This window comes from Azolla caroliniana, unplaced genomic scaffold (genome assembly GCF_043228905.1).
Source record: "Azolla caroliniana isolate FFs.n. ecotype wild unplaced genomic scaffold, voAzoCaro1.0.p SCAF_11, whole genome shotgun sequence".
Classification (NCBI taxonomy): Eukaryota; Viridiplantae; Streptophyta; class Polypodiopsida; order Salviniales; family Salviniaceae; genus Azolla; species Azolla caroliniana.
In genome coordinates this window covers 22,145,943-22,173,431 of record NW_028230446.1, presented here as the reverse complement: position 1 = coordinate 22,173,431, position 27,489 = coordinate 22,145,943, and the positions used below count along the sequence as shown (strand labels likewise).

At 40.0% G+C, this 27,489-nt stretch overlaps 2 protein-coding genes and 1 pseudogene across 2 annotated transcripts; 2 read left to right on the top strand and 1 right to left on the bottom strand.

Annotated features, from left to right (window-relative positions):
• Positions 1-3,162: 3,162 nt before the first annotated feature.
• Positions 3,163-6,461, top strand: LOC147858568 (uncharacterized). The gene is made up of 5 exons (XM_087326681.1): positions 3,163-3,339; positions 3,541-3,613; positions 4,520-4,568; positions 5,959-6,082; positions 6,167-6,461. Exons 1-5 carry the CDS (start codon positions 3,337-3,339, stop codon positions 6,227-6,229), a joined length of 312 nt encoding a protein of 103 aa, XP_087182807.1. The 5' UTR covers positions 3,163-3,336; the 3' UTR covers positions 6,230-6,461.
• Positions 6,462-7,716: 1,255 nt separating this feature from the next.
• Positions 7,717-9,173, bottom strand: LOC147858567 (protein EXORDIUM-like 1 pseudogene; annotated as a pseudogene).
• Positions 9,174-22,734: 13,561 nt separating this feature from the next.
• Positions 22,735-26,395, top strand: LOC147858566 (peptidyl-prolyl cis-trans isomerase FKBP13, chloroplastic-like). Its single transcript, XM_087327778.1, has 5 exons — positions 22,735-23,165; positions 23,740-23,832; positions 23,902-23,962; positions 24,800-24,868; positions 26,063-26,395. The coding sequence occupies exons 1-5, from the start codon at positions 22,806-22,808 to the stop codon at positions 26,128-26,130; spliced, it is 651 nt and encodes a 216-aa protein (XP_087183904.1). The 5' UTR covers positions 22,735-22,805; the 3' UTR covers positions 26,131-26,395.
• The last annotated feature ends 1,094 nt before the right edge of the window (positions 26,396-27,489 follow it).

Sequence of the window (27,489 nt, the reverse complement as noted above, 5' to 3'; positions counted from 1 at the left end):
TTGCTTTGTTAGCGTTGATGGACACCCTTTAACCCCACTTGAAAGGTAGCCAAATATGTAGAGTTTTTAGGATTCCAAGAAAGACGTGCCCAGTGTGTGAGGTTTGGCCTCAAATGCGCGCATCCATCTTGTACGATTCGAACATCAACATTGTCCTTTTATTCAACTTGCATTGTCAGTGGTGCTCGTGAGAGGGTAGTAAAATAACCAAAGTTCTATAATGCTTGGGAGGTATGACATTTACTGAGATCATGCATGAGATTGGATTAAATGATCATTCACACTATGGATTTTCAAGACCAATGTTGTTTTCCTTGATTGATACTACTATTATCACCTTGGTTCACGTCGACCCGTATCCAAGTCTATAAAATCTATTCACGCATTTTATTTGTTTTAATGTTGATTGGCTATTATAATGGGGAATGAAATGCGCCAACATAAAATAGAAAAAGTTGGTACAAAAAACCCTATTGTATAAGGTTTGAAATGGTGAATTGGAGATTCCATAGATTATTTCATTTAAGGTCATGATGAAGGACATGGCTAACGATCATCGACTTTAATCGTGCCGTTGAGCATTTAATTGGGACGTTATACGATGATTCAAATACTAGACCCTTGGTTTAACGTTATTGACATGCCTTGAGAACCAAGTTGCACAACATGTCCTTAAATTCGAACTTGGTGCTCATTCTTATTGATAATGACTTTCTCGTGGTCTAGATGGATGTTGAACAATCTAACACGATCTCGAGTTAACTCCAATTGCTCACCCAGTTCATGTTCCAAAAATAATAATTCGATTGCTTAATAAAATTAAGTGTAGGACATTTCCTTTGATGAATGTTTTATAGAATTATGCATATATTATAAATTGCATGGAAGGATTAAAATTGGAGCCACCTACAAAGCAACGCCGTTGGGTGGCATTTAGGTTTAAATTTTGTGGTGAGAGTTCGGTTAATCAAGTTGTCTACATGTATATAAACAACTTGAATGTAAGTTATGGATTAATCCATTGTTTTATATGATATTCTATAGAGTTCCCACGCTTGTACGCAACGTGGGTTGATAGACTATAGGTAAAGGCATTCAAATTAATGTCATCAAGAAATTTGATACCTCTTGCTTGTTCAACAAAATTCATTAACTGAAACACATCATCAATGAGTCAAAATACACTATACTTGCTCACAATGTTTTGACATTGTAAAAGTTGTTTGTTGTAAAATATTTTGTAAATGGAAAATTAGAAATATTATTTGTAGTAATGCCAAAACCATTGTGATATTAGAGCATATTTCATTTCAAATTCGATTTCTCTTTTCCTTTCCTTTAGATTAAATTATATTATTTTTAAAATGTGTGGGCTCTCAATATGCCATTTCATGCATTAAACATAAATCTTTACATATAAATAAACTTAAGGGAAAAAATATGCCCACATCCAATAAGAGTGGGCATATGCTTTTCATTTGGATGGGTATGAACCTAGAAACAACTAATCTAGCGTGCAAATATGGACATTGATGCTCAAGGCTTGTAATAAATTACAAAACATACACATGTTTTGGGAAGACACAATATTACACTGCCTTTCATTTAATACATTTGAAGTTTCAACGAAAACGTCTACCAAATGACCCTGCATCCAATCATAATGAGAATTGGGTAACACCATGGGCACTTTATTATGAGCTTCATCGATGTTACGATAAATTATTACATCAAAGATGATAGTCTCTCTACGATCTCAACCCATATACCTAATTGGGGGGAGGGAATAATTTCAACTTGATTTCCACCTTTTCTCATATACTTCATTAAATAGGTGATGCGTGCATCATCGAAGAGTCTTGTTTTATGTCCCATAACCCTCATATCTACATAGCTCATGCTTTTCTTGACATGTATAGATATTTTGCAAGAGAATGTACTAGAATGTTGAAAAGAACACCATAAACAAGTTACGAATAAACGTCAGCGTCTCGTTTATATGCTCATTTTTTGAGGTATAATTGAACCAATGATGGGTTGTCTTACAAAACTCTATTTTAGCCCATTAAAAAGTTTGATTGGACAATTAAAATTGTTTGTGAAGGTTATCTTGACACATCTAAGACCCAAGTATATTGGTTATCTTTAAATGCATGTGACCTAGTTGACCTAGCTCTATCCATCGTAAGGACTAAACATGCAATATTCAACAATGCATCCACATAACTTGTCCAATTATTTTATTGCTAGAAAAGCTCAACAATTGTTTTTAGCAAATGCGGTATATATTAAAATTGCATAGGTAAATAATCATCATTTTACTTTATGGAAATATGGAAAGTAGATTATCAAAAAAACATAATGTCTCTAAACAGCTAGTTTAAATAACATCTCCAATCATTTCCTAATTAGAAACGCGCAAGAATTGTATCTAGCAAATGTGTTATATATTCAAACAGAATTGCAAGGATAAATATTCATCATCATAGTCTTAGAAATTTGGAAAGTACATTATCCAACCAAAAGGCCACGTGTGAAGATTTTGAATGGTTATGATGGAAGGTAAAGTTTACATCATCAAAGAGAGGGTCTTATATACTATGAATCACACACAAGTTCAAATCCCATTTAGTGTGATTATATTATGCGTTTCCCCAAAAGCATAGTCCAAGGGAAGCTCAAACTTCCTTTTTTAAAATCAATTGCTTACCTTTTCTATTCGTTTAAATTGAAAATAATAATTTATTGGCATGTCTACTTCAACACCCATTTTCCAAGGCTCACATGGAATTGAATTGAAGATGGGGTTCACGAGGCATGGAAATAAAAATAATGGTAGTACCATTGCAACAATTCAGTAGCTGCAAGCACAATAAGCAGGACATAGGCTTTCAGAGGCATGTGGGTGGATTGAATACTTGTAAGGAAACATGTACTCAAATTGAACCACGTAAGCTTTGAACTCGTAGACAAATCCAATATTGAAACTCAACCAAAATGGATTCAAACATGTGCCGAAGTGGAAACTTTACTTTTTAGCTTATCAATATAGATTCGTTTGTTTGAACTCTAACAAACATACATATACAAATCTCTAACAAGCGTACGTGAGAGGATGGCACCATCTTATGGGTAAATGTTTTTTTCTTTCCTTGCTGCCCATGGGCCATTTCTCGTGATATATACGTATGTGTGCTTGTAACAAAACATCAGGCTAGTTCTATAGTTTACGGTTAATTGAGGGGCTTGTTTTGATAAGTTTTCTCTTAACCCGTTACAAAATACTGTTTTTTTCCTGTTGCATTCTCGTAGAACAGCACACGCAATTTTGCCCACATGGTAATCTCTTCCTCCCTCCATTAACACACACACACACAACCCTTTGTTTATCTTGGAGACTATATTTACCATATACTCTGTTATTTTTCCTCCGAGAGTGAATTTATGTATCAAAGAGGATTTACTTTATGCCCATGAGAAACAAATCATACTTCTTCGAGTGGGTGGGTTATGATTATTGAACTAACTTTGTTTTTTTAGGCAAGCGAATCCAAGAAAGAAGCATTTAGGAAGTATTTAGAGGCTAGTGGGGTGCTCGATGCTCTTACTAAAGGTTTTATTCTAACCTAAAATTTGCGTAGAAGTATTGTTTGCATTATTATTTTGTAAATTTCACATTGTAGCATCATTGTACGTTTCAATGTATATCCCTGTTGGATTGTTGGATTAGAGTGGAGTTCAAATTGTGTTCTTCTTAAAATTTACGTGTGTTTTTGTCTTTCTAATGTAATTGTTATCCCTGCACGTTTTTGGAAAGGTTAATTCATCATTCACAAAGACAGGCAGCGGATCACATTTTGCGATGTACATAATGTCATGATTTACATTCCAATGCACTTCGTGCATAACTCCTAAGATATGCTTGGAAGAAGTCCAAGGGGACTTGGTGAGAGGCTAGATAGAAGCAATCAAAGCCATCCCTTGCCTCCATGGATAACTTTGAAGATGGGGACATTGGTGCTTGACCAAAAGAGGCAGAGATAAGAAAAAATGATTAGAGAATCTAGAGAAAGGAAGCAATGAAAGTCATCCCCTGCCTGCATAGATAATCTAGAAGATTGAGACATTGCACATGATCGGGGTTTTGATAGTTGATCAAAAGAGGGAGAGATAAGAACAAAATGGTCAGAGAATCAGAAGATTAATTTGGGGAGAATTGATGCCTTCATCCATTCCCGTAAGTTTGGCGGGGGACAGAAGAGGCCACAATCACTCTTAGGGCATTTAGATTGTAGTATCTAGCTGGTAATGTAAATATGAAAGTGTTTGAAGTAACGTTGCTCCTCATCTAGATCAAATTGGGAAGACTCGATTCCTTCATCCCTTCCTTAAGTTTGGAGTGGGATCGGAGAGGCCACGATCACTTTTACGGCATTTAGATTTTGTTTCTGTAGTATCTTTGGTAATATATAAATATGAAAGTGTTTGAAATCATCTTCTCCTTGTATTTAATTTTCAGTGCTTGTGGGCCTGTACGAGGAGAATGACAAGCCTACATCTGCAATAGAGTGAGTTTTGTCTTATTGTGCTATAAAGATTTCAGATTTTTTTATATCCTAGCATATGCAATGCCTTTTGAGTTTTGAGATGTACCTTACTTTGCAAAAAGCTGACGGCTAGTTCTATGTGTATGCATATATAACGAAATGGAGTTGCTTGTTGGTCCTACTATATCCTCAAAAAATGCTGATCTTTTACTTATGCCTCTAGAATGTGAATTTCCTTCATATTTTTTGTAGTTTCAGTTGTGGATAGTGTTTATGTGTATGCATTTAATGTCCGTGCTTTTTCTGCTCTCAGTCATGGTTTTATCATGGGTGTAAGGTAGTAGGGTCCATCTTAGTGATCCATTAGCTGGTTGACATCCTCATATTTTCAAAAACCTTATTCTATAGCCCTAGGAAAAAATCTTGAGGTAGATGTAAGCATTGGGGTATAAGATAATCCAAAAAGTTCATGATCATGATGAGACAGTTTCATGAGTTATGAGTTGTGATGACTGAGGATCTGTAGTGATATTCTAATCTGAAGGCGTTAGGAACTCTTTATTATGTTTAGAAAGATAGGGGTACAAGCTAATCCAAATAGCTCAAGATCAAAATGAAGACAGGTAAATAACAGAAGTTATGTAATAATATCGTAGTCCAAAGGTGCTACAATCTCCTAATAATATATCTAAAAGAAGTGTCAAATGATTTCCCTATTATTTTGGAACACAATAAAAGCTAAGGCCATGTCAAGGGCTCCGTTGCTGATGATGTTAAATTGGGACTAGATATATACTGAATTTATGAGCAAGTATGAGTAATGAAAAAAAAGAAAACGTGTAAGCCAGAATGGAGAAAAAGAAAATAAACTCAAAACATGCAAACACACACTAGCCATGAGTGCAATCTTCACCACTTTAGTGATGAGTTGAAGAGCAGACAATCAAAAGGGAGAACATCAAAATACCACAACTTGTTGGGCATTTGTGAGAATACCCCTGAGTTTTCAGAAATAACTACAATACCCCTCTGTCGTGATAATTTTCTCTACTATTTGGGTCTATTCTGCCATACTATTTTGCATGACACACACACACACACACACACAATGAGAGATTTATCAACCATGTACTACTCTGTTTGTTTTGTCATAGCATGCCAAGACACTACCCATGAACTGCAAATTTCATCGCTTCAATGGTGAGCTCAAGAGCCTAACTTCAATCATGCTCCCTTTTCTTGTAAAATAAAAAGGAGCATGAAAATACATCAACTTGTTGGATATTCATGAGAATACCCCTAAGTTTTCAGAAATGACCAGAGTACCCATAAACAACTTTTAAGTAGTTAATGAAGAACAATGAATTCAGTTGTAGGTGTGGTTTGTTTGTCTAAATTTTGTGTCCGTCAGATTTATACAGCGTAATTTGGGAGGCCCAACCACAACCGAGTTTCAGACTCTAAAAACAGAGAAAGAAGAACTTGAAACAAAGTATGAAGAATTACAAATACAACATGAGCAGATATGTAAAGAGGTGACCCCTTTTTCTGTTACATTTAGCAGTTACTTATTACTATCACAGGAGGTCAATCATATCATATTGTTTATTGTCTTCCAGATGGAAGAACTAAAACTTAGCTTGCAAAAGGATACACCTTCAGAAGTTTCTGCTGAATCTTAAATCAAAGGCTTCTCTTTTCAATGTTTTTTTATTAGTGTTTTGGCTGCAAGCTTCTGTCTCATGACATAAGATATATTGATCTGTAGTGATTTTTCTTGAGGGTAAAATATGTAGCATTACATTCCATTTTGTTGTTATCTCGTGAATTGGTCATACTTTATACAAAAAATGTAACAAATCACTAATATATATGTAAAGCACTTGCCTCGATCTGAAGATACAACTTTGATCATATTGTGGAGATCATCAAAATATTCTACATTCCTTTATGTGTTATCATCTATCATCATACTCACTGTCTTGTAAGTTGTAGGATTGGTTTTAATGGTTTCTTATGAGGTATATGCGACAACTGTTTTTCTAGAGACTTTACTATGAATTGTTACATTCGTGTAGCATTGTGTATATTGTGTTGTGTGCATTGTCATTAAAACATGCATATTTTTTGTGTGCCACTTTAATTATTTGCATAGGAACAAATATTTGCCATGATGTATGTTAATGGGGGCTACGAAAGCAAGGAGAAGATCACATATTGGTAGCTACATCTCAGTTAATGCAATGATTATACAAGTGATTGGTTGCCTTTGAAGATATTTTTCAGAACATTTGCATATACACAAATCTTGGATAAGATTTCTGAACTGTGTCCCATTCCATGGAGCTAGGGTAATTAATAAATGAGCCATGAATACAAGAAGATTGTAATGTATTATGTTAACTATACAAATTTAGAGTGGCTGAATCATAAAGCTACAATTAGATAATTGTATTGGTTTACAATGAACAAGCAAACTAATGCAATCACAATACTACTTGTGTTTCAAAATGACATGATAAAGATATTATTATGTCATGCAAGTGCCAAGAAAATTTAAATTTTTTTAAAAAGTCTTATATTTTAAGAGCATGTAGTCATGGTAAGGTTGTCATGATAATCCATTTATTTTATATTTAAATAGGACTTCAAGGGCATTATACCTCCACTTTATTTTTTTGCATTTAAGGTAAAGTACTAACTAGGTAATAGGAAATCAAAAGTCAAGATACCTACATCATCATAAGAAAAACAAGTGACACCTTCTAGGCTAAGATAATCTAGACCATACATTTAATGAGTGGTATTGGTAGGTCATATAAGCTTTATGAGAGTGGTTCACAAAAGATTTAAGGTTCCAAACACTAGACTATCCTTTAAATTGTTGAGGATTGGAAGCTACTTTACTAATGTGTTGGAATTGGATTATAATGATCATGATCATCATTGTCACCGTCATTACAATAGCTTTGTGTTTTTTGGTAACTAAATGTGAGGCTCACAACTCGAAAAAAGGACGAAAACGTCAATCTCATAGCATTTTATCTAAGTTTATGGTGTACCTATAAACATCATGCTTGTGTGCACACGCATCCCAGGGAGTACTATCTTGAACATAATTGTAACCATTTGTGAATTGAAAAAGGTGGTCATACATAATGCTAAGATAGAAAAGAAGCAAATTCATACATAAATTCTAAAAGTCTAAGTCATATACATGCCAAGATAGTAAGTACCTTGCATACCTTTTCGCAAAGAGTAGTTCATACACATATTTCATAAAACTAGCCATATATATATATATATATATATATATATATATCACATAGAAAGATAGTACATGGAAAACCTTTTTTGTTAGGCAAAGAGGAGGAGTATATACGCAAACTTCATAAAACAAGTCATATGTACAGGGTTGGGATAGAACAGGTGGTGAAATTAAGCTTGATAAACACATGATAAAGTCCATGTCTACTTTGGGGGAAAGGAAATACAACTATGTCATATACATTATGTATGTTGTATAGTGGAAGAAGTTGTCACTAATGCCAAGGGGCAAGGGATATGTTACCTCCATTAAGCTTGACCGACACATGAGAGAGTGGAAGGATTCCATATCCAAGGCACCAAGAACTGGGTTCCACCAATGCCTTCCACATTATAGCTTGCACCTGTTGTTGGGTTAGAGACGAGGAGACCAGGGTAGCCAGGGTATGACCCTGTTCCAAATTGCCCGAAGCAAGCTCCACCAACTTCAAGGCCAAAGTTATTAGAGACATTATCACCACCATCACCACCTTGGTAATAGGCATTGCCCAAGGGGTTCGTTGCAATGGAAACCAAGAGTTTGGCTAGGGTTATGACCATCCCATCCACGTCTCGGCCATTAGGAGCCTTGAGAGGATCCATAGGGGGCCCATATTGTGGACGTGCGAATGGCCATGCACACAAGCCCGGGCATTGCTCCCCAGAATTCCCCACCCATGCATAGGGCACCTTACTCCCCCCTCCATTATTAGGGCTTTCCATGTGCATCTCGGAATGGCCGCCACATGAGTGCATGCAAAACCCTTCGATGTACACATCCTGAGCCGTGAAGATCAAAATTACAGAATTCCCCGAATAAGCGCCCCCCACCGCCACCGAGAAGGCTTCCGCAGTGGTTTTTGCCAAGAGGGCTATATCCTCTGCCTTGAGATGGCGACCTAGAGAGTAGGTATCATCCTTCGTCTCACCGCACACTTCCAACTTCTGAGAAACAGATCGCCCCTTCACATCAGCGTAATGGCGGGTGACTGCCCACCAATTAGCCACAGTGGGGGTGGGGGTCTCTATAATATTATTGTAAGGGGTAGTTCGCATGGATCGGCGTTGGGGATGCTGATCTTCTTTGATCCCTGAGAGGGAAGAGAGGAAAGCGCGAAGAGTGGCTTGATCTGAGGGTCGAAATTTGCCATAGTATGTGAGGTAGAGATTGATAGGCTGGGGGCCGGCAAGGAGAGGGCCATGATGATAGGACAAGTGTGGAGATGAGGAAGGGACGAGGAAAGCTAGAGTGGGTGAGCAGAGGAGGAGAGCTAAGGATAGAATACAAACAGAGGTCGCCATACTTACACGGAGAAGGGGAGAGAGGAGCGAGTGTCTCAGAGAAACTCTGTTGGGGGTATATGTATATATGTATATCTAGGAAAGGTTTGGGGAGGAGTTAGAGTATCATTGGAGGGTTCTTTCTCTCACTTCCCGCTATGTATGTATGTATGTGAAGAAGGTATGGCCCATTAGGGAAGTGGCCTCTAACTTGTCCTTGAAGGAACACCTAGCTAGCCCAATGACTTTAAGAGCTATGGGATCACAACAATGACATACATACGTGGTTTCCGAGTGCGAACGTGTAGGTTATTTACTCGCGAGATCGATGGTTGTACACACCGATAGAGATGCATGTACTCTTTACTCCTTATGGTGTTATTGCATGTGCTTAAACAAAAGGAATTCCATAAAGGATAACTTTTATATATAATAACCTCTCAATCAAGAGGAATATCACCCCTGCCTGCCCGCGGCCTCCTCCATAATGCAGTAATGCAAGCAGGCGGATTGTCACAGGGGTTGGATTGGGTTGTGGAATTGGACGCCACAGAGGACATGTTCTAATGTGCACAATATGGGTCGAAATTTCTTCCATGTTGAAGTGGTCGAGGGGGGTGCTGTATCGCGGATTGTGGATATGAAATTTGTAGAGCTCAAATATGGAAGAGCTCTTTTGCTCGAGTGGCATGCTAACTTCAATGCTATGGAGGAAGACAAGAAAATTGGTAACCCTCGGGTGATTTCTATGATATTCCCAAATCTGCCTCGCCAGTTATACCCCTTGATTCCAAAGATTGGGGATAAGATTGGCATCGTCTGTCCCTCAAAGGCAACGATGGTAGATAGAGTCATGGACTACCCTAAGATTAGAGTGCTTATGCAAAGTTCGTCCAAACTCCCCCCTATAATTAGGGTTCATGATGTAGAAGCATGACTGATAGATGTGGCGGTGAAATACGAGGGCTTACCTAGCTAATGTTTTCATTGTAAAAAGAAGGGTCACATTGCTAAGGAATGCCCTAAGAAGATCAATGGTAATGGGAGGGTGGGAAAGGAGAAAGGGCAGGTTGCTAAGCAAGAGAATATAGGGGTGAAATATCAGAACACCCTCAATGGGGTAGTGAAGGAGAAGGCTAATACAGACTCTTGGACTTTGGTTTTGGGGTGAAAAAATCGCTTGTAGCAAGAAGGAAACACAACTATGCCTCATGTAAGGTTGAAGAATAGGTTTGAGGCATTGTTAGAAGAAGAGGATATGTTGCAAGATCAAAGCTCAAATAATGTTGAAGAGGTGGCAGTGTGCACACCTGATGCCTTGCTTGGTAAGAGTGGAAGTATCAGACTGAGAGCGATGAAAGAGTGGTTGCGTACTGGGAGGGGGCAAGAAAGCTCACCAATTAGTTCCGAAACTCAGAAGTTGCATGAGACAAGACAAGTAACTTTAGGCATAGATGCTCAAGTTCCGGTGAAATTTGTTCAGTCCAAAAGATCAGTAAGGGATAGGTTCGACAAGGGGTGCAGGTTTAGCCAACAGGCTCTCAAGAGAATGATTGACTTATGTCATGAGGAAGGCCCAAGGCTGAGGGTTTATGTGGTTGTCAATGAACGCAACAAGTTGCCAAATGCTTGTTTATCTTTTGACCTGACAGGCCTGGAGATTTCAGCCAATAACATGGAATGGATCTCGAGTTCCATAACCGGTAGGGTGAACAAGTACTTTAACAATTTGCCCATCACTTCGTATGGAGATAACTGGAGAGTGATGTGGATGAATGCTAAAATGATTTGTGGGAGGGTCAATGATTCATGCATTAAAAAATAGTTGCTACTAAGCATAGAAGAGAGGGTAGATTGCCTCCATGAGGTATTGCACCTCCATGAGGAGGAAATAGAGGATGCAATGCGGCAGGATGTTGTGTTGGGATGGGAGAGCTTAGTAAGGGCGGTTGGGCATGGACTCAAGGGGAGGGGTTATGTCCGTCATGGGAAACTTCACTCATGTTTTGATGAAATTACTCACATGGAACATACAAGGTCTAGGGGGTAGCAAATGCATGTTGGAGAGGAAGAACTTCCCCAAGTTTCAAGGGGGCCCCAGATATATTACTGTTGGAATAGGACCATCTAAGTGCGAACAAGATCTTGAATATTGGTAATCCCCTTGAGGGAGATTGGCAGACGTTCTGGTCCCCAGTTCAAGGTGAGCACGATAGGAAAGGGAGTGTCTGTACATCTATAAGGAAGTCTTCAGATGTCGTTGTGGTGGGTTAGGACACCATAGTGGAGGGACGTGCCATCTATGTGACTATTAGATGGGTCCAATGTATAATTGGCATAATAAATGTGTATGTGCCCAATTCGTCAACGAACCATACCCTTTTTTGGAGGCAATTGGCCGATGCTCTGCCGATGGCAAATGCATGGATCCTTGCTAAGGATTTTAACATGACTTTGTACAAAGAGGACAAAGTAGGGGGTATGTCAATGGTGGTGCAGGGGGCTGAGCTAGTTGCGTAGGATTTGCTTATGGATCGAATGGGGGTGAAAGATGCCTAGCATGTAATAAAAAAGTCTCGAAGTTCGCTAAGTTTTTCGAGAGCAGGTTGCAGTATGCATGGCTTTTGCATGGCTCGCATAGACAAAATATACATCAGTCCAGAACTAGAAAAATTTGGAACCAATGTTGAAATCATTGCGGGTTCAGCCTACTCTAATCATATGTCGGTTAAGATAACGCTAGAAATGCAGAGGAGACCAGCAAGGGACTGCAATGTGAGGATCAACAAAAAACTTTTTGAGGATGCAGAGGTGAGTAGAAACATAAGGCGTATATGGGAAAGCAATTCAGCTGGGTGTGGCGCACTTGATAAACTTCAAGGGAAGATTATCGAAAGGTCAACTTATCTCCATAGGGCGACGAAAATTAGAATTGCGAGGTCTAAGGAGGAAGCAATGTGTTTAAGGAGATCAATAGCAGCTGCCCAAAGGCTTCTACAGAAAGATCCCCGATGCCAACGGTCTAGGGCAAGCCTCGAGGCCGCCAGAGAAACGTTGCAATGCTTGATTGCATCCAAAAATACGATGCTATTTAGGAGTTCGGTAGCATGGTGGAGAAAAAATGGGGATAAGGTGAATAAACAATTTTTCATGCATAAACAGCCTAGAACAAACTATAGCTACGATCCGAAGCTGGTTAAGGGAGATGGCTCTATGTCGGAGGATATTTCAAAGATCTTGGAGGCGGTCACATCACACTATCATGAGTTGCTTTCAGATAGTTACAATAGCCCCGAACAACCTGCTATGATAGAATATGTGCTAGAGGGAATGCAACACAAATTTTCAGATGCGACACAAGCTAATTTGGCGAGGCCTCTCTTGGAGGAGGAGGTGGTTGATGCTTTGGCAGGTATTTGTAGAACGTCTTGTCCAGGCTTCGATGGATTATGAAGTGATTTTTTCGAAAATTTTTGGGACATGATCAAGGCAGATTTGGGTGATGGGCTAAAAGAGGCATGGGATGTTGGGTACTTACCTGAGCAATTTCAAGAGGGGATGATATTTCTAATTCCTAAGGTACAAGGTGTAACAACTGATGCAAGGCAATGGAGACCAATCACGTTCCTCAACACAATATATAAGATATTTCCTAATATACAAGCCAAGAGGGTAAAACCCTACCTGCAAGAACTAATCCATGTTGGACAAACAGGGTTCATGGAAAACAAATGCATAATTGATAATGTGTTGACATTTTGGGAGGTGATTGCCTTGGCAAAGAAAACCAATTAGCACATTGCCTGTCTCATGCTTGACTTTGAGAAGGCATATGATAGAGTTCAGTGGCCTTTTTTAGATAAAGTCATGGAAAGGTTGGGTTTACCTTTAAAGTGGCGATCGGTTGCGCTAGCCCTTTACAAACGAAGTTCAAGTAGGGTGTTAGTGACAGGGCATTGTGGCCCGTCGATTCCATTACGCAGGTCTGTTAGACAGGGGTGCCCGCTGGCCCCCTATCTTTATTTATTTATTACAGAGTCATTCTCTTTCTTTTTGAACAGATCGGATGCAGGAACAAGGGGTTTAGTTATTCCACATGCGAGTAAGGAGTTGCTGGACTTTGAGTATGCAGATGACACTATGCTTTACTTGCAAGGGAATGACCCACGACCGTTATGGTAGCCTAACGTTGATTTTCAATGGGTCCCCAATGGCATGGCTGTTAAGTATTTGGGCTTCTTGGTGGGAGTTGAGACACCTAAAAATCAGCAGCTTGAGCAGGTCAAAGACAAAATTAGAAAAAAGCTTCGGTTGTGGGCATCAATAAAGCTCTCCCTTGCTGGTAGGGTTGTGGTGGTGAACCATATTTTGCTGGCCACCATGTGGCATTCAATGGCATGTTGGATGTTAGACAAACCCTGCATAAAAAATATTAAGGCAATGGTGAGAGGCTTCTTGTGGTCGGGTAGAGACGATGAAATGGCATCAGCTAAAGTGGCGTGGGGTTGTTTAATTAAGACAAAGAACGAGGGAGGACTTGGACTAGTGGATATGGTTCACCAAAGCAAGGCTCTACTTGGTAAGCTTTTGGTGCGGAGTTTGCAACCCGGACCAGAATTGTGGAAGGTGCTCCTTAGGAATAGAGTTGACCTTTGGTGTCCCAGGAATGGTGGTCCTTGGTAAGCAAATACATGGTGGTGGTTCAATGCAACTCTAAAGTTGAAAGAACCAGCTAGCATGGAGGATAGGGTGGTTCACACCATAATGAAGGCATGGTCATGTTTAAGAGAAGGGTTGGTCTTAATGCAACCGAAAACACTAGATGAACAACTACAACAACCGTTGTTTTGGAACCCTAGGATTAGAAGCGAAGATGGTATGATGCTTGGACAACAAAAGTACTTGCCTTGGGGGAGGATGCTAGGGTACAAGATTCGATCGGTACATGATTGGGAAGTCTTCAGCATGAAGAGGCGGGCGGGTGTCATGGCAAGACTCGAACCCATGACTTTATGCTACATGGGTCGAGCTCTTACCATTAGATTATGAATTGTATTTTGTAGGATATTATTTTCATTTATACTTTATCATAGAAAATTGATGTATATTCCAGATCTCTCTGGAACATTCTAGAAGCTTCAGGATTATTCCTAAAAACACTATAAAAGGAGGCACAAGGCATTGTTTTGAACCAAATTGGTTCAACGCCAGTCTTAAGCCTCTTAGCCGCTTGTACTTATCTTTTCACATAATATATAGCTGCTGTCATCATCTCTCTCTCTCTCTCTCTCTCATTCTCGCTATCTCTCTCTCTCTCCTCTTCTCACTTCCTCTCTCGGGAATCTTACGCAGTCCCGTCCTCTTAGTACTAATAGTACTGCTGTTCTTAGTACTAATTCCATCTCTGTTTTAGTACTATTCCTGACAGTTTGAACCAATTTTTTCCTCTAGCCTACTTGTCACTCTCCCTCATCCTCCTACCCTTTTCCCTATACTATGGCTACTGTTAGCGCCCAAGAATACCAATCCGTTTTCTCCGAGCTACAGTGCCTAAAAGAAAAGTTTGTTGCCCTGGAACAAGAAAACCAACGGTTGATAGGGGATCTGCAACAAATCGCTCTAGAAAAACAACAAACGCAACAACAACATGGGGAGTTAGCGTTACGGGTACAACAACTCGAAGCAGCGTTGCAACAACAAGGATCCAGTCCCCAAGGATTTCATAAAGAGCCCAAGATTGGACTTCCTGTGAAATTTGATGGAACGCGTTCGCAATTCCGGGGATTCCTTAATCAGGTACGCTTAGTCATCCAGATGCATCCTTCCCGATATCCCACTGATGCATCTCGAGTCGGCCTAATAGGCACGCTACTTAGCGGCTCAGCCTTGGCATGGTTTGCTCCGCTTCTAGAAAAACAATCACCCTTACTTAATAACTTTGAAGATTTTATTGGTGAGTTTAAAGCCTGCTTTGGAGACACCGACAGCATCAGGACGGCGATCAACAAGATCCGGCGATTGCGTCAAGGCGATCGTCCAGCCTCTGCCTACGCGGCGGATTTCCGCCTACTTGCTTCAGATATACCCTGGGATGATCAAGCACTAATGGAGCAGTTTCGCTATGGCTTGCGAAACGATGTCAAAGATCTACTTCTAACTTTCCCCGAAGAACCAAAGTCTCTTACGGAGGCAATCAGTCGAGCAGTTCGATGTGACAACCGCCTTTTTGAACGGCGTTCAGAACGTCAATTACAGATACCACGCTCTAGGCCAGAGCCCACTTACGCCGCAGTCGCGGCTAAACCGTTTGCACGAGACATACCTCAAGCAAATACTTCGACACCGATGGAGATCGATACCATGCGTCGACGCGGCCCGTTATCGGAAGAAGAAAAGCAACGACGACGTGTCAATCGATTATGTCTTTATTGCGGTGGACCAGGACATATCGCCATCAATTGTCCCCATAGGCCAAGAATACAGGTAAATCAAATCGTCGCCTGTACTAAACCTGAGTCAATTCTTCCCTTCGGAGTGTCTGATAGTATTAATAGTACTAATAGAGTGTCAGATAGTATTCATAGTACTAATAGCCCAAGTATCTCAAATAAATTTGAAATCCTTAGTCAATTAGATGAAGAGTTAAACGATTGAGTCCAGCCAAAATAGGAGCCATTTGGTTGGACAGCAGCCCTAGATCTGTACAGCCCATTAGTGGTTCCATTCCTTCCAAGCAAGTTAGCAATGTGTTCCTAGCCCAAGTCATTGTTAGTACTAAAAGTACTCCCCCAGTACCCGTCCTAGCACTTTTAGATTCCGGAGCTAATTCCTGTTTCATGGATCGAAATTTTGCTCAAGCTTCTCAGATATCCTTAAGAAAACTTCCTTGTCCCGCATCTGTAGTGGTCATTGATGGTCGTCCCATTGCTTCCGGGAATATTGTAGAAGAATCAGAACCCATTCAAGTTGTCCTAGGTAGTTTTGTGTGTATAATATCATTTAATATAATTAGTAGTCCAGAGCATCCTATTGTCCTAGGATTACCTTGGCTTGAATTACATAATCCAGCCATAGATTGGAGAACAAGAGAAGTCCGATATCGACCACCCCAAGAATCAACTCATCGAGTTTCGACCATTTCACTCCATCAACTACGCGAAGAAGGACCAAAGGAGGCAATGTTCCTATTTGCCATATCAGTACATCCTTCTAGCACTATTAAGAAGGACTCCTCAATACAACTTCCGGCAAAATATCATCCTTATGCCGATGTATTTGACAAGGTAAAAGCCGGTACCCTTCCTCATCACCGTCCCTATGACTGTCCCATCGATTTACAACCAGGAACCGAGCCACCATGGGGACCAATTTACAACTTGTCACCCACCGAGTTAGAAGTCCTTCGAGCCTACATAGAGGAGAACTTGGCAAGCGGGTTCATCCGTCATTCGAAATCTCCGGCCGGTGCACCCATCTTCTTTGTCAAGAAGAAAGATGGCTCACTTCGTCTTGTCGTTGATTACCGCGGATTGAATAAAGTCACCATCCGGAATAGGTATGCACTTCCTCTTATATCAAGTCTTTTAGAGCGAGTTAATGGTGCCAAGTTTTTTTACTAAAATCGACCTACGAGGAGCGTATAATCTCGTGCGGATCCGACTGGGAGATGAGTGGAAGACCGCTTTTCGCACGCGGTATGGGCATTTCGAATATACTGTTATGCCGTTTGGCCTAACCAATGCACCCGCAGTCTTCCAACACATGGCAAATGATATATTCAAAGACCTCTTGGATATCTGTTTGATCATTTATCTGGATGATATGTTGATTTATTCGAAGACCCAGGAAGAGCACGATTCTCATGTACTATTAGTACTAAAGCGACTCCGCGAGAATGGTCTTTATGCCAAGCTAGAGAAATGTAGCTTTGACTGCAAGCAAGTGGAATTTCTAGGCTACGTCATCTCCTCAAAGGGCATCGCCATGGATCCAGCTAAAATCCAAACTGTACTAGAGTGGCAAATTCCACGGTCGGTACGAGATGTACAATGTTTTCTAGGCTTTGCTAACTTCTACCGTAAGTTTATACAGGATTACTCGAAGATTATTTTACCTCTCACACAACTTACGAAGAAGGGCCAAGCATTTCTTTGGTCCATCGAAGCAGATATGGCTTTTCGGCATCTTAAGAAAGCCTTTACATCAGCACCGATTCTAGCTCATGTGGATACAAGCAAACCATTCATCATGGAGGCCGACGCATCAGATTTCGCCCTCGGTAGCATCCTTTCTCAACAAGGCGATAAAGAAGAGTTGCATCCGGTGGCTTTCCATTCGCGCAAATTCAATGTCGCAGAAATCAACTACGAAATACATGACAAGGAGTTATTAGCCATCGTGGATTCATTTGTACAATGGCGGCATTTCTTAGAGGGCTCTCCACATCAGGTCATTGTCTTTAGCGATCATAAAAATCTTGCTTATTTTCAGAACGCTCGCGTACTAAATCGACGGCAAGCTCGGTGGGCGCAATTCCTCACGCGTTTCAACTTCAAAATCACATATCGACCGGGGAAGCAGCAAGGAAAAGCAGATGCACTATCACGGCGTTCATATCTTGCACCTCGTCCTGGTGACGCAACATTTGATAATCAAAAGCAAGTAATCTTGGGACCAACACGATTGCACACGACGCGGATTTTTCACACCCCGATGGATTCACGGATTACCGATGACATACGTGCAACCTTGAAGACGGATAGTTTTGCTCAAGACATCCTGGCGCACATTGATACTTCTCGGGCATCCTGTTCTCAGTCTCAACAACCAGGTATTGACTACCGACAATTCGAATATCGTGATGGTTTGTTATTCTTTAAAAAGCGCGTATATGTCCCCGATTGCTCCTGTCGCCTTCAAATCGTCCAACATTGTCACGACACCCATACGGCGGGACATTTCGGTAGTACCAAGACGTTGGAGTTAGTGCAGCGATATTTTTGGTGGCCCCACATGTGCCGTTTTGTCGACGACTATGTTCGGACCTGTGATGCTTGCTGCCGAGCAAAGATGCCACGACACCATCCATATGGCTTGTTGGAACCTTTACCAATTCCAAGTAAGCCATGGCAGTCTATTTGTCTTGATTTTATTACAGATCTGCCGGTCTCGAAGGGGTTCGATGCTATCCTAACCGTCGTCGATCGATATACGAAGATGGCACATTTTGTGCCATGTACTAAAGCCATCACTAGCGAGGAAACCGCCGCTCTTGTTATGCGTGAGGTATTTCGGCATCATGGCCTACCAGACAGTATTATCAGTGACCGAGGCCCGCAATTTGTCTCCAAATTTTGGCAGCATCTCTTCAGGATGCTCAAGGTCTCCTGCAACCTCTCCTCCGGCTACCATCCTCAAACTGACGGACAGGCGGAACGAACAAACCAAACGTTGGAGCAATATCTCCGGTGTTTCCTGAGTTATCAACAGGACGATTGGGCCGAGATTCTCCACTTTGCGGAGTTTGCGTATAATAATGCTATTCACTCCTCGACTCGGGTCTCCCCATTTCTCGCTTATACCGGTTTCCATCCTCGCTGGTCGGTGATCGACACTCCGGAGCTACCTACCAACCCTCGTGCCGAGGACCATTTGGAGAGGCTACGCAAGATCCAGATGGATCTCTCTACTCACCTTCGTCATGCTCAACACACACAGAAGACTTATGCGGATCGTCATCGGATTCCATCCTCTTTTGCCATCGGAGATCGAGTATGGCTCTTACGTCGTCACATCAAGACTACTCGACCGTGCGACAAGTTGGATTATCGACGACTCGGTCCTTTCCGTATTACGGGGAAGATTAATGATGTCACCTTCCGCCTGGATCTCCCTCCGCAGCTTCAGATACATCCGGTTTTCCATTGTTCTCTTCTTGAACCTTATAAAGCAAACACCATTCCCGATCGTGTGACACCACCGCCGCCCCCGCTGGAGTTGGACGCCGGCCCGGAGTATGAAGTTGCTGCCATCCTCGATTCCAAACTTATTCGCAACAAACTTTATTACTTGGTCGATTGGCTCGGTTATAGTCCGAGCGAACGTACTTGGGAACCCGTCGAGAATGTTGCCAATTCACAAGATCTTCTTGCTGATTTCCACCGAAAGTATCCGGACAAACCCGGTCCGCAATTAGCGCCGACTCGTTCCACTCGTCGTCTTTAAGGGGGAGATAGTGTCATGGCAAGACTCGAACCCATGACTTTATGCTACATGGGTCGAGCTCTTACCATTAGATTATGAATTGTATTTTGTAGGATATTATTTTCATTTATACTTTATCATAGAAAATTGATGTATATTCCAGATCTCTCTGGAACATTCTAGAAGCTTCAGGATTATTCCTAAAAACACTATAAAAGGAGGCACAAGGCATTGTTTTGAACCAAATTGGTTCAACGCCAGTCTTAAGCCTCTTAGCCGCTTGTACTTATCTTTTCACATAATATATAGCTGCTGTCATCATCTCTCTCTCTCTCTCTCTCATTCTCGCTATCTCTCTCTCTCTCCTCTTCTCACTTCCTCTCTCGGGAATCTTACGCAGTCCCGTCCTCTTAGTACTAATAGTACTGCTGTTCTTTGTACTAATTCCATCTCTGTTTTAGTACTATTCCTGACAGCGGGTCAGGATGTTAATTATAGGATTACTGGAAGACTAGAGAAGGTAACCCAACTGATAGATGGGGTTGTTGATGGATTGGATAAGTTGACTGCAGAAGAGACAGTTTGGTTAGGCTGGTTTGTAGGTGAGGGTGATGCACAACTTACACGTGGTAGGTGCTCAACTAGCGGGGATCGTTTCTGGGGTAACCTAAGTTCTTTGATAGATGATGGTAGGTGGATGGCAGTGCGAGTGACAGTGTTGGCGGGTAAGTGGTGGCAATTGAACCCAGACCCTAAGACACTGGATCATGATTGTAAAATATGGCTTTACGATAACAAGCTCTTATATGATTTGGAGTGGGATCCATTGGAGGTTTGGTGGCAGACTCCAGGAACAAAAATCTTGAAAAAGTTTTTTGAATACAATACCAAGCTAGGAAGACGAATCATTGGCTCCAAAACTGTGGGTGCTGGAATGATTCACAACAGCAGGAAGGATAAAGGCATTTCAAACGCTGATTTGAAGTCGTTTTGGAGGAGACTATGGGCATTGGATATGCTAGAAAAAATTAAGGCTTGGTTGTGGCTTCTTAGCCACAAGGCGATACCTGTAGGCGAGTGGTTGAGCTCCCGTGGTGGTGAGGCTAGTTGTAAGTTATGTGGACAGGCTTTGGAATCAATCTCTCACTGTTTTTGGAATTATACAGAGGCGATTAACATTTGGAGTAGAAGCCTTCGAATCGTGGCAGTCTGTGGTGTGAAAGGGAACGTTGTGTGGGGCTCAATACAAGGATTGTCCCTAAAAGGGGAAAGTTGGGGCGAATGGTTAAACCCACAAGGACATGGATTATATAGTGCAGGGTGGTAGCGTGTTCCAATGTGATGGGGTGAGACCAGACACAAATTCTGAATTTTTTGAGGAGATTTGGCTTATGGTGGCATGTTTGACGGCCTGGCACATCTAGATCAAGCGTTGTAAGTTTGTTTTTCCGCAGCAAAACCTCTCATGTGGGGAGATGATGTTAAATATCTAGTTTGATCTTGTGGCTTGGTTGCGCGGTTGGTATGATTTGATTCAAGGGGATTCAGAAGAAGTAGAAAGGGCAAGGTCCAAGTTCTTGCTGAAATGGAGTAGCTCTCCCATGCTAGTCAAATCTTCATCGAGCCCTAAGTGGAATTACCAGGCACCTAGGTGGCTGTTTCCACCGATGGCTCCCAATATTGTACATGGGTTGTAATTATGTATGTATAGCTGACACAAACATGTGTTGGTATAGTCATGTTACCCGGATAATGTTGTTAGAAAAGAGTCTGTTGGGAACTGTACAGTCGGGGTAAAATAGGGTTTATTTCAATTTTGCTTGAGTTAAGGATCAATTGAGTTTTTTTATTGTTTTTGTTTGATAGTTTTGGAGTTGTTTTCCAAGTTGTCTATGTTGATCCCATTGTGGATTTGGACAAACTTTGTTGTATTCTATTTGCTAACTGATGAGAAGTAGTGGTTTTTGGAAAAAAGAAAAGAAAAGAGGAATATCACCCCATCTCTTTCTTTCACGATATCGTATGGTCTATACAAAGCCCTTCTATAAATTCTTGGACTCAACCTAAATACAAGGAAAACCCCATAACGTCTGCTCAATCCCTAGGGTCACTCTATGAATTTGGTAAGCTTCAAGACATCGACTCAGAACAAACTAGAAATGTTTTGTCACAAATCCTTGCCCTTAAGATCTCATTGAGGTAAGAATCACTCCGAAAATGAGCTACATATTGCATGAACCAATGACATATGTGAATTTCCCAAATGGTCTATTGCTTCAGTGTAGTTGATGTGAGGTTTCTCATGGGTATTTGTCTTTGATACCTAGAACTTGAGTCCCATTAAGTGGAGTTCAAAGAAAATCGCACCCTCCAATAGAGCCATCACTTGGGAGGCACTTGAGAGCATATGGGTTTTTTTATCATCCAAATTTGGATGTATAAGTTGTTATGTATGGTTTATCTTCTTAAAGCGCTATCACATCAACAATGAAAGCTTCAATAACTTTCACTGCCAGTTGACTGAAAGCAATCATATTATTCTATGTGGCTTCCTTTCCCCCCAAATGTATTGTTTTCCATGTGGCACCTATGATCATGTTTGCGATACTTCGATCTCTTCAAATCTTCATGTGATCTTGTTTTGCAAATCTACCCATCGTTCATATGTTTCTTGCAAATTAATGTCATGTTTAAAACGCCTCTTTACTCAACGAAAATTAGTTTGCAAATATATCTCCTAAAAGCAAAATAAACAAAATAGTGAAAGGAAAAGTTATAATGATAGTCCCCTCGTTCAATCCACCATTTCCTCACATGCATAATGTATTAGGCATGAGCATGACTTAGAAGTTAGGATATAATTGTGGAGTGTGTTGTGCACTCAAGACATAGACATCTACTAGCATCATCATCATCAAGGATGAATCCCCTCTATAGAATGACTTTATGAAGGGAAATAATAGTGCAAATGTTAATGTAACTAGCTTTATAAGTACAAAAACCCCAATATTGACTATATCATAAACATCCATGGGAGGGCGACTACTAATTGGACCTATATCTATTCAAATTGATACATAACGCATAATTAGAAGCCTAGTTCTTGTCCAACCAGGACCAATATGGTGGAATGAAACATTACATGTTTTCTAATTAGGCGTATTTACACACACTGAATTCGAGTCATAATGCAAAAAGCAATGCACTACCTACAACTAAGGAGAGATTCGGAGCTTCACCATTCGACGGTCAATTCAAGTTCATATTTTCCCATCGGCAAACCAGAAATTTGAAGTTGTTTTGTTCCCATGGACACACCAGATGTGAGAGAGCTTCTTGTGGATGATGATGATGATGATAGTCCATCATCAAGAGGATTGATTGTTCATAAGAGAAATGCTGGTCCAGGAATGAGTGAGCGTCGAGGAAGAAGCGGGCAAAGGATCTTTCTTAGCTGAAACCCAAACCATGGAAGTGTGCAGCACCGTAGGGGTCTCCTCTGTTCTACCCACCATAGCTCTGCCAGGGAAGAAAACCCTAGCAAAGCCCAAAATACCACAGAAAGCTTTCATTTCCTGTACTCTCACACAACCACCGCAGCTACACAACCAGGAGGACCCTATCATTCATTCATCTCGCCGAGGCTTGTTGGGTCTAATTGGCTCGTTCTCACTGGGAACCTTATTACAAGACTCCTTTTCTTCTTCTTCATATGCTGAAGCTTCAACCATATCTTCATGTGATTTCACTGTTGCACCTTCTGGGCTTGCCTACTGCGATATTTCACTTGGTTCTGGTTTGCCTGCTTCCAAAGGCATGTCCATTAAGGTATTACATATTTCTTTGATGAATGAGATTTGTTCTTGTCATGACATCTTCTATGAAAACCATGGCCATGCACTAAAATTTCTCTTTCTTTAAATAAATTATAGGGAGTATATGTCCCGTTATTTTCCTTCATTTTATTTCAGAACTCTCTGTCTATCTGTCTCTCTCTCACACACATTTGATTTATTATCGACGAGGAGGGAATGGTTGGAATGGATCGCTCATCCTTTTTCATTACTAGGAGGAACGCTCCCTTATGCCTCAACCAACTGAACATAGATGTCCGGATCCATTACGAATCTGCTTGAACTTAAACTCTAGGTTAGAAAAACCAAGCTTTTGCCAATTGTCCACTTGCATGTGGAATGGAAAGATTTCTGTATTGAAATAAAAAATGAGGTTTTAGCTTTAGACTGAAACCGTTACATTGATCCACACATGGTTGTGGATCATGAAACATTGTTTCATTGCAAACAATTAAATAATGTATTTCCACTTTTTGAGTTTGTGATTTACTGTCGACACAATCATCTTATGATATTTGTCAAACAGATTCTTTGTCTACTCTCATCAGGCTAATTATGTGGGTAAGCTTGAGGATGGAAAAGTGTTTGATAGCAGTTATGACCGAGGGAAGCCATTTACCTTTAAAGTGGGCATTGGACAGGTGCATATAGTTCTTCAACAGTGAAAAACAAATGTTGGTCTTAAACATTACTAAGGGCAGGCATTGTAGGTTATCAAAGGCTGGGATGAAGGAATATTAGGTGGTGAAGGAGTTCCACCAATGTTGGCAGGTGAGTGATTATTTATGTTTCCACATTGTGTTCACAGTGATTGCTCGAAATGTTGTTTGACATTCTGATGCAACCTCGTGTATCTAAGCAAGTATCCAGATTTCTATTCTGGTCACATTTTAGTTGTATTGACCTTGCCCATTTTGGAGCTGCTCTATGTATTGCTATTTGATGAATCAAGATATGTGCTTTTAAGTTCAACACCATCAGCACAAATATTTCTATATGGCTCATTCTTTTGTTTTTCATGTGATTAAGCTTAATAAGAGGTGTTTTGATATGCATTATGCAAGGAGCAATATGCACATGTTTTGGAAGGCATCGATAGCACCAGTTTGCCTTCCTAAAGCAAGTTCAATGAACTAGAAACCATCTCCACAAATTGGGCGATTCATTAGGATTCTTTTCCCTATTCGTCCATTAGCCAATACTTATAAGAACTAGAGGTTTTGTGTACATACAAGCTTAAAATGGGGTTTCTATATTGAAAGAAAAAAGGATGTAGATTATCTTGAAAAGGCCAAGTTTTGTCTACGAGACTTAAACCTACTGTTGTAATAACATTCTTAGATTATCCTGATAAAAGACTGACCAACATGTCACGAAGAAAGCACACATGCATTATACGTCTTTAGGTCAATGTTTTTTTTTTATATTTTTATCAAGAAAGATGTTTGGACATAAAATTGATGTGAATGAATTTTATCTCTTGCCATCCAAAATGCTGGACAAAAGAACTTTTGATGTGATGTGGGATTCCAAGCTGGAGGTTATCATTTACTCTAGGATAACTTCATGTAAAGCAAGTTGATAATGATTCTGTCTGGGTTTCAACAGGAGGAAAGCGTACTCTGAGAATTCCATCATCTTTAGGATATGGCGAACGGGGAGCAGGATGCCGGGGAGGTATGTACTGAAATTTGAATCCGGAGTCAAGAACACATCTCTTCTGGCATTTCTGTACTTTCATTCTTGTTATATTTTTTATTTGCACCATTTATTCTAATTAAGCTGCATGCTCTTTATGTGTACTCTTTATATGGATGTATGAAACATATCGTCAAGTGGGGATTATTGAAGTGGGTTGTGCTCATAGCAGTTATCTATATTATAGTATTCCCCATCCACGTCCTTTCTCTGCTGCATTGAATATCTGTTATCATCAGTCAGTTCCCTCGATGTATCACCATGTTTTGCTTTACCTAGGCTACATCCATGCCCTTTGTCTGGTTGTTAAAAGCCCATTAAGATCACATCTAGTCTTTCTATGTATCACCATAAAGTTTTCTTTACCCATAAACATTATGTCTAGACTCTCTCTGAATTGATCATTGTAGTGACTGATGCCTGAAAACAAAAAAACCTGTAACTTAATGTATATCACATCTCCGTGTATACCAAGATTAAATACCCCTTGTTCTAATGAGGCACTTGCTTGAAGTTATACTAAGTATATGTATGAAGCCACCAAATCCATTGCCTCTCCCATATAAGTAAATTATCGTAGTTCAAATTACTCGAGCTGGTGATGTGTTAATTAGAACCACTATTTTGCTCTTCCCAAGGAGTTCCATGGGGAAATTCATTTGATCACAATGAATTGTAGATAGGTTGATGAACTTAAACCTTGCAAAAGAGGTTTTTTTCTCTCCATCGGACATGGAGGTCAGACACATTATACATCGGATTGCATTTCATATACACAATGCATGGAGTATCCAATAGTTAGAGGTCTCTTGATTTCCAGCTCGCAATGACATATTCTTATATTTTTAAAAGGTAAAGGTTGTGCAATTTTAGAATCTCTTGAGAGTGGGGAAGAAGTGTCCTCAAAGTGACAAGTTCTTCCTAAATGGAACAATATATATGAAATGTATCTTTTTGTAATACATCATATAATTGGTTGGAAACATAATTGAAATTTAGCACACATTATGCTACCATCGGATCATTTGAGATGGTGAAGAAATATTACTCTAAATATTATCTTTGAGGGAATTTGGTAATAGGGTGTATGTGCAGGTATTGTATCTCTGTGTGTGTGTGAGAGAGAGAGAGAGAGAGTTTAGAATAACAGAGAATATCACTTGCATTTGCCAGGTTCTTGCCTCATACCTCCAAATTCGGTGTTGCTATTTGATGTGGAATTCATCGGCAAGGCTTACTGATGCGAACCAAGAGACTCCATATTGGTGTTTGCGCCACAAAGATCAATGAGTATCGTGGACAATAAACCATTCATCATCGTATATATATTCTTGCAATTTTCTAAGGACACATTTTCTTTGCAAATCCATGTTGAGATGCGAGAAATTATTCATTCAAAGTCCATCATATACCAACCGGTATAAATTTCAATTATTACATTTTCACAAATGAGAAATTGATTAATGGATCTAATTTGTTGAATTAATAGATATCTTATTAATGATAGACATAGTTGCAAAATAGAAACATTAATCCTTTACTCATGCTCAGGTAATATAGAATCATCACCTCTCTAATTTAAGTCGATTAAAAAATCAATCAATATAGTTATTTTGTAGTATAGAGATACCAAACATAGGTGACCATATTTGAAAGTAATACTAAATCCACAAAGTTATATGGATATTGTTGCTAATGGTTGAAATTTTGTGTCTTCCCCATGATAATATATTCATTTGAAATCTTGTTGGTTATGGTTGCATGTTACATAATCTGCCATTTTGTGTTCAACATCTTGCTAAGAAGATAACACATGGAACCTTGAAGTTGTCGACTATGCTTTGCTTTGAAGGCTATTGGCTGTATGGGATATGAATGTAAAGAAACCTTTTGTACTCATATTTCCTCAATTTATTTGCTTTGCTTGGTTCTTTGCATGAGTTGGGATATTGAAATATATGTAATGAATAACGTTATTTGGGTTGCTTGCCTCTTTGGGAAGGACACAATTGTGTGAAGCTTATCTAGTAAAATTTATGGCAAAGTTGAGAGAAAATATTTGTTACTAGTGTTTTGTGGAACACTTTTCCTTGCATTTCCTATTGAACCAGCAATGGCGATTCAGATTTGCATGTGTAATTTATATAATGTATTCATACTTGGGTACATGTTAATGCATTTATTTATTGCTTGTAATTTTGTGCAAACCATATACATACATACATACATACATATCCATATAAGATTGAGCGTACTGCCACAATAAGTTAGATTATATTTGATATGCACGACATGTGTCATCACCCTTCATTTACGATGAGGATGATTGGATATTGATTCCTTCTACCCTAACAAGTATATTATAAGTTTGGTAGATATATATGCCCATTATTGGGTATGTTGCACATGTATCTCATGTCATGGTGTGCCCTTAATGCTCGTAAAGGAGATTGGATGTTTAACCCTCATGTAGAGCAACCTAAGTCATCGTGAATGAACTACAACAATGATCAAAGGTCCAAATGTGTTGGAAATTGTTCATTGTTGGTGATAAACTTGGTTCAATATTCTTGATGGTCACTGACTCAATAATGGTAGGA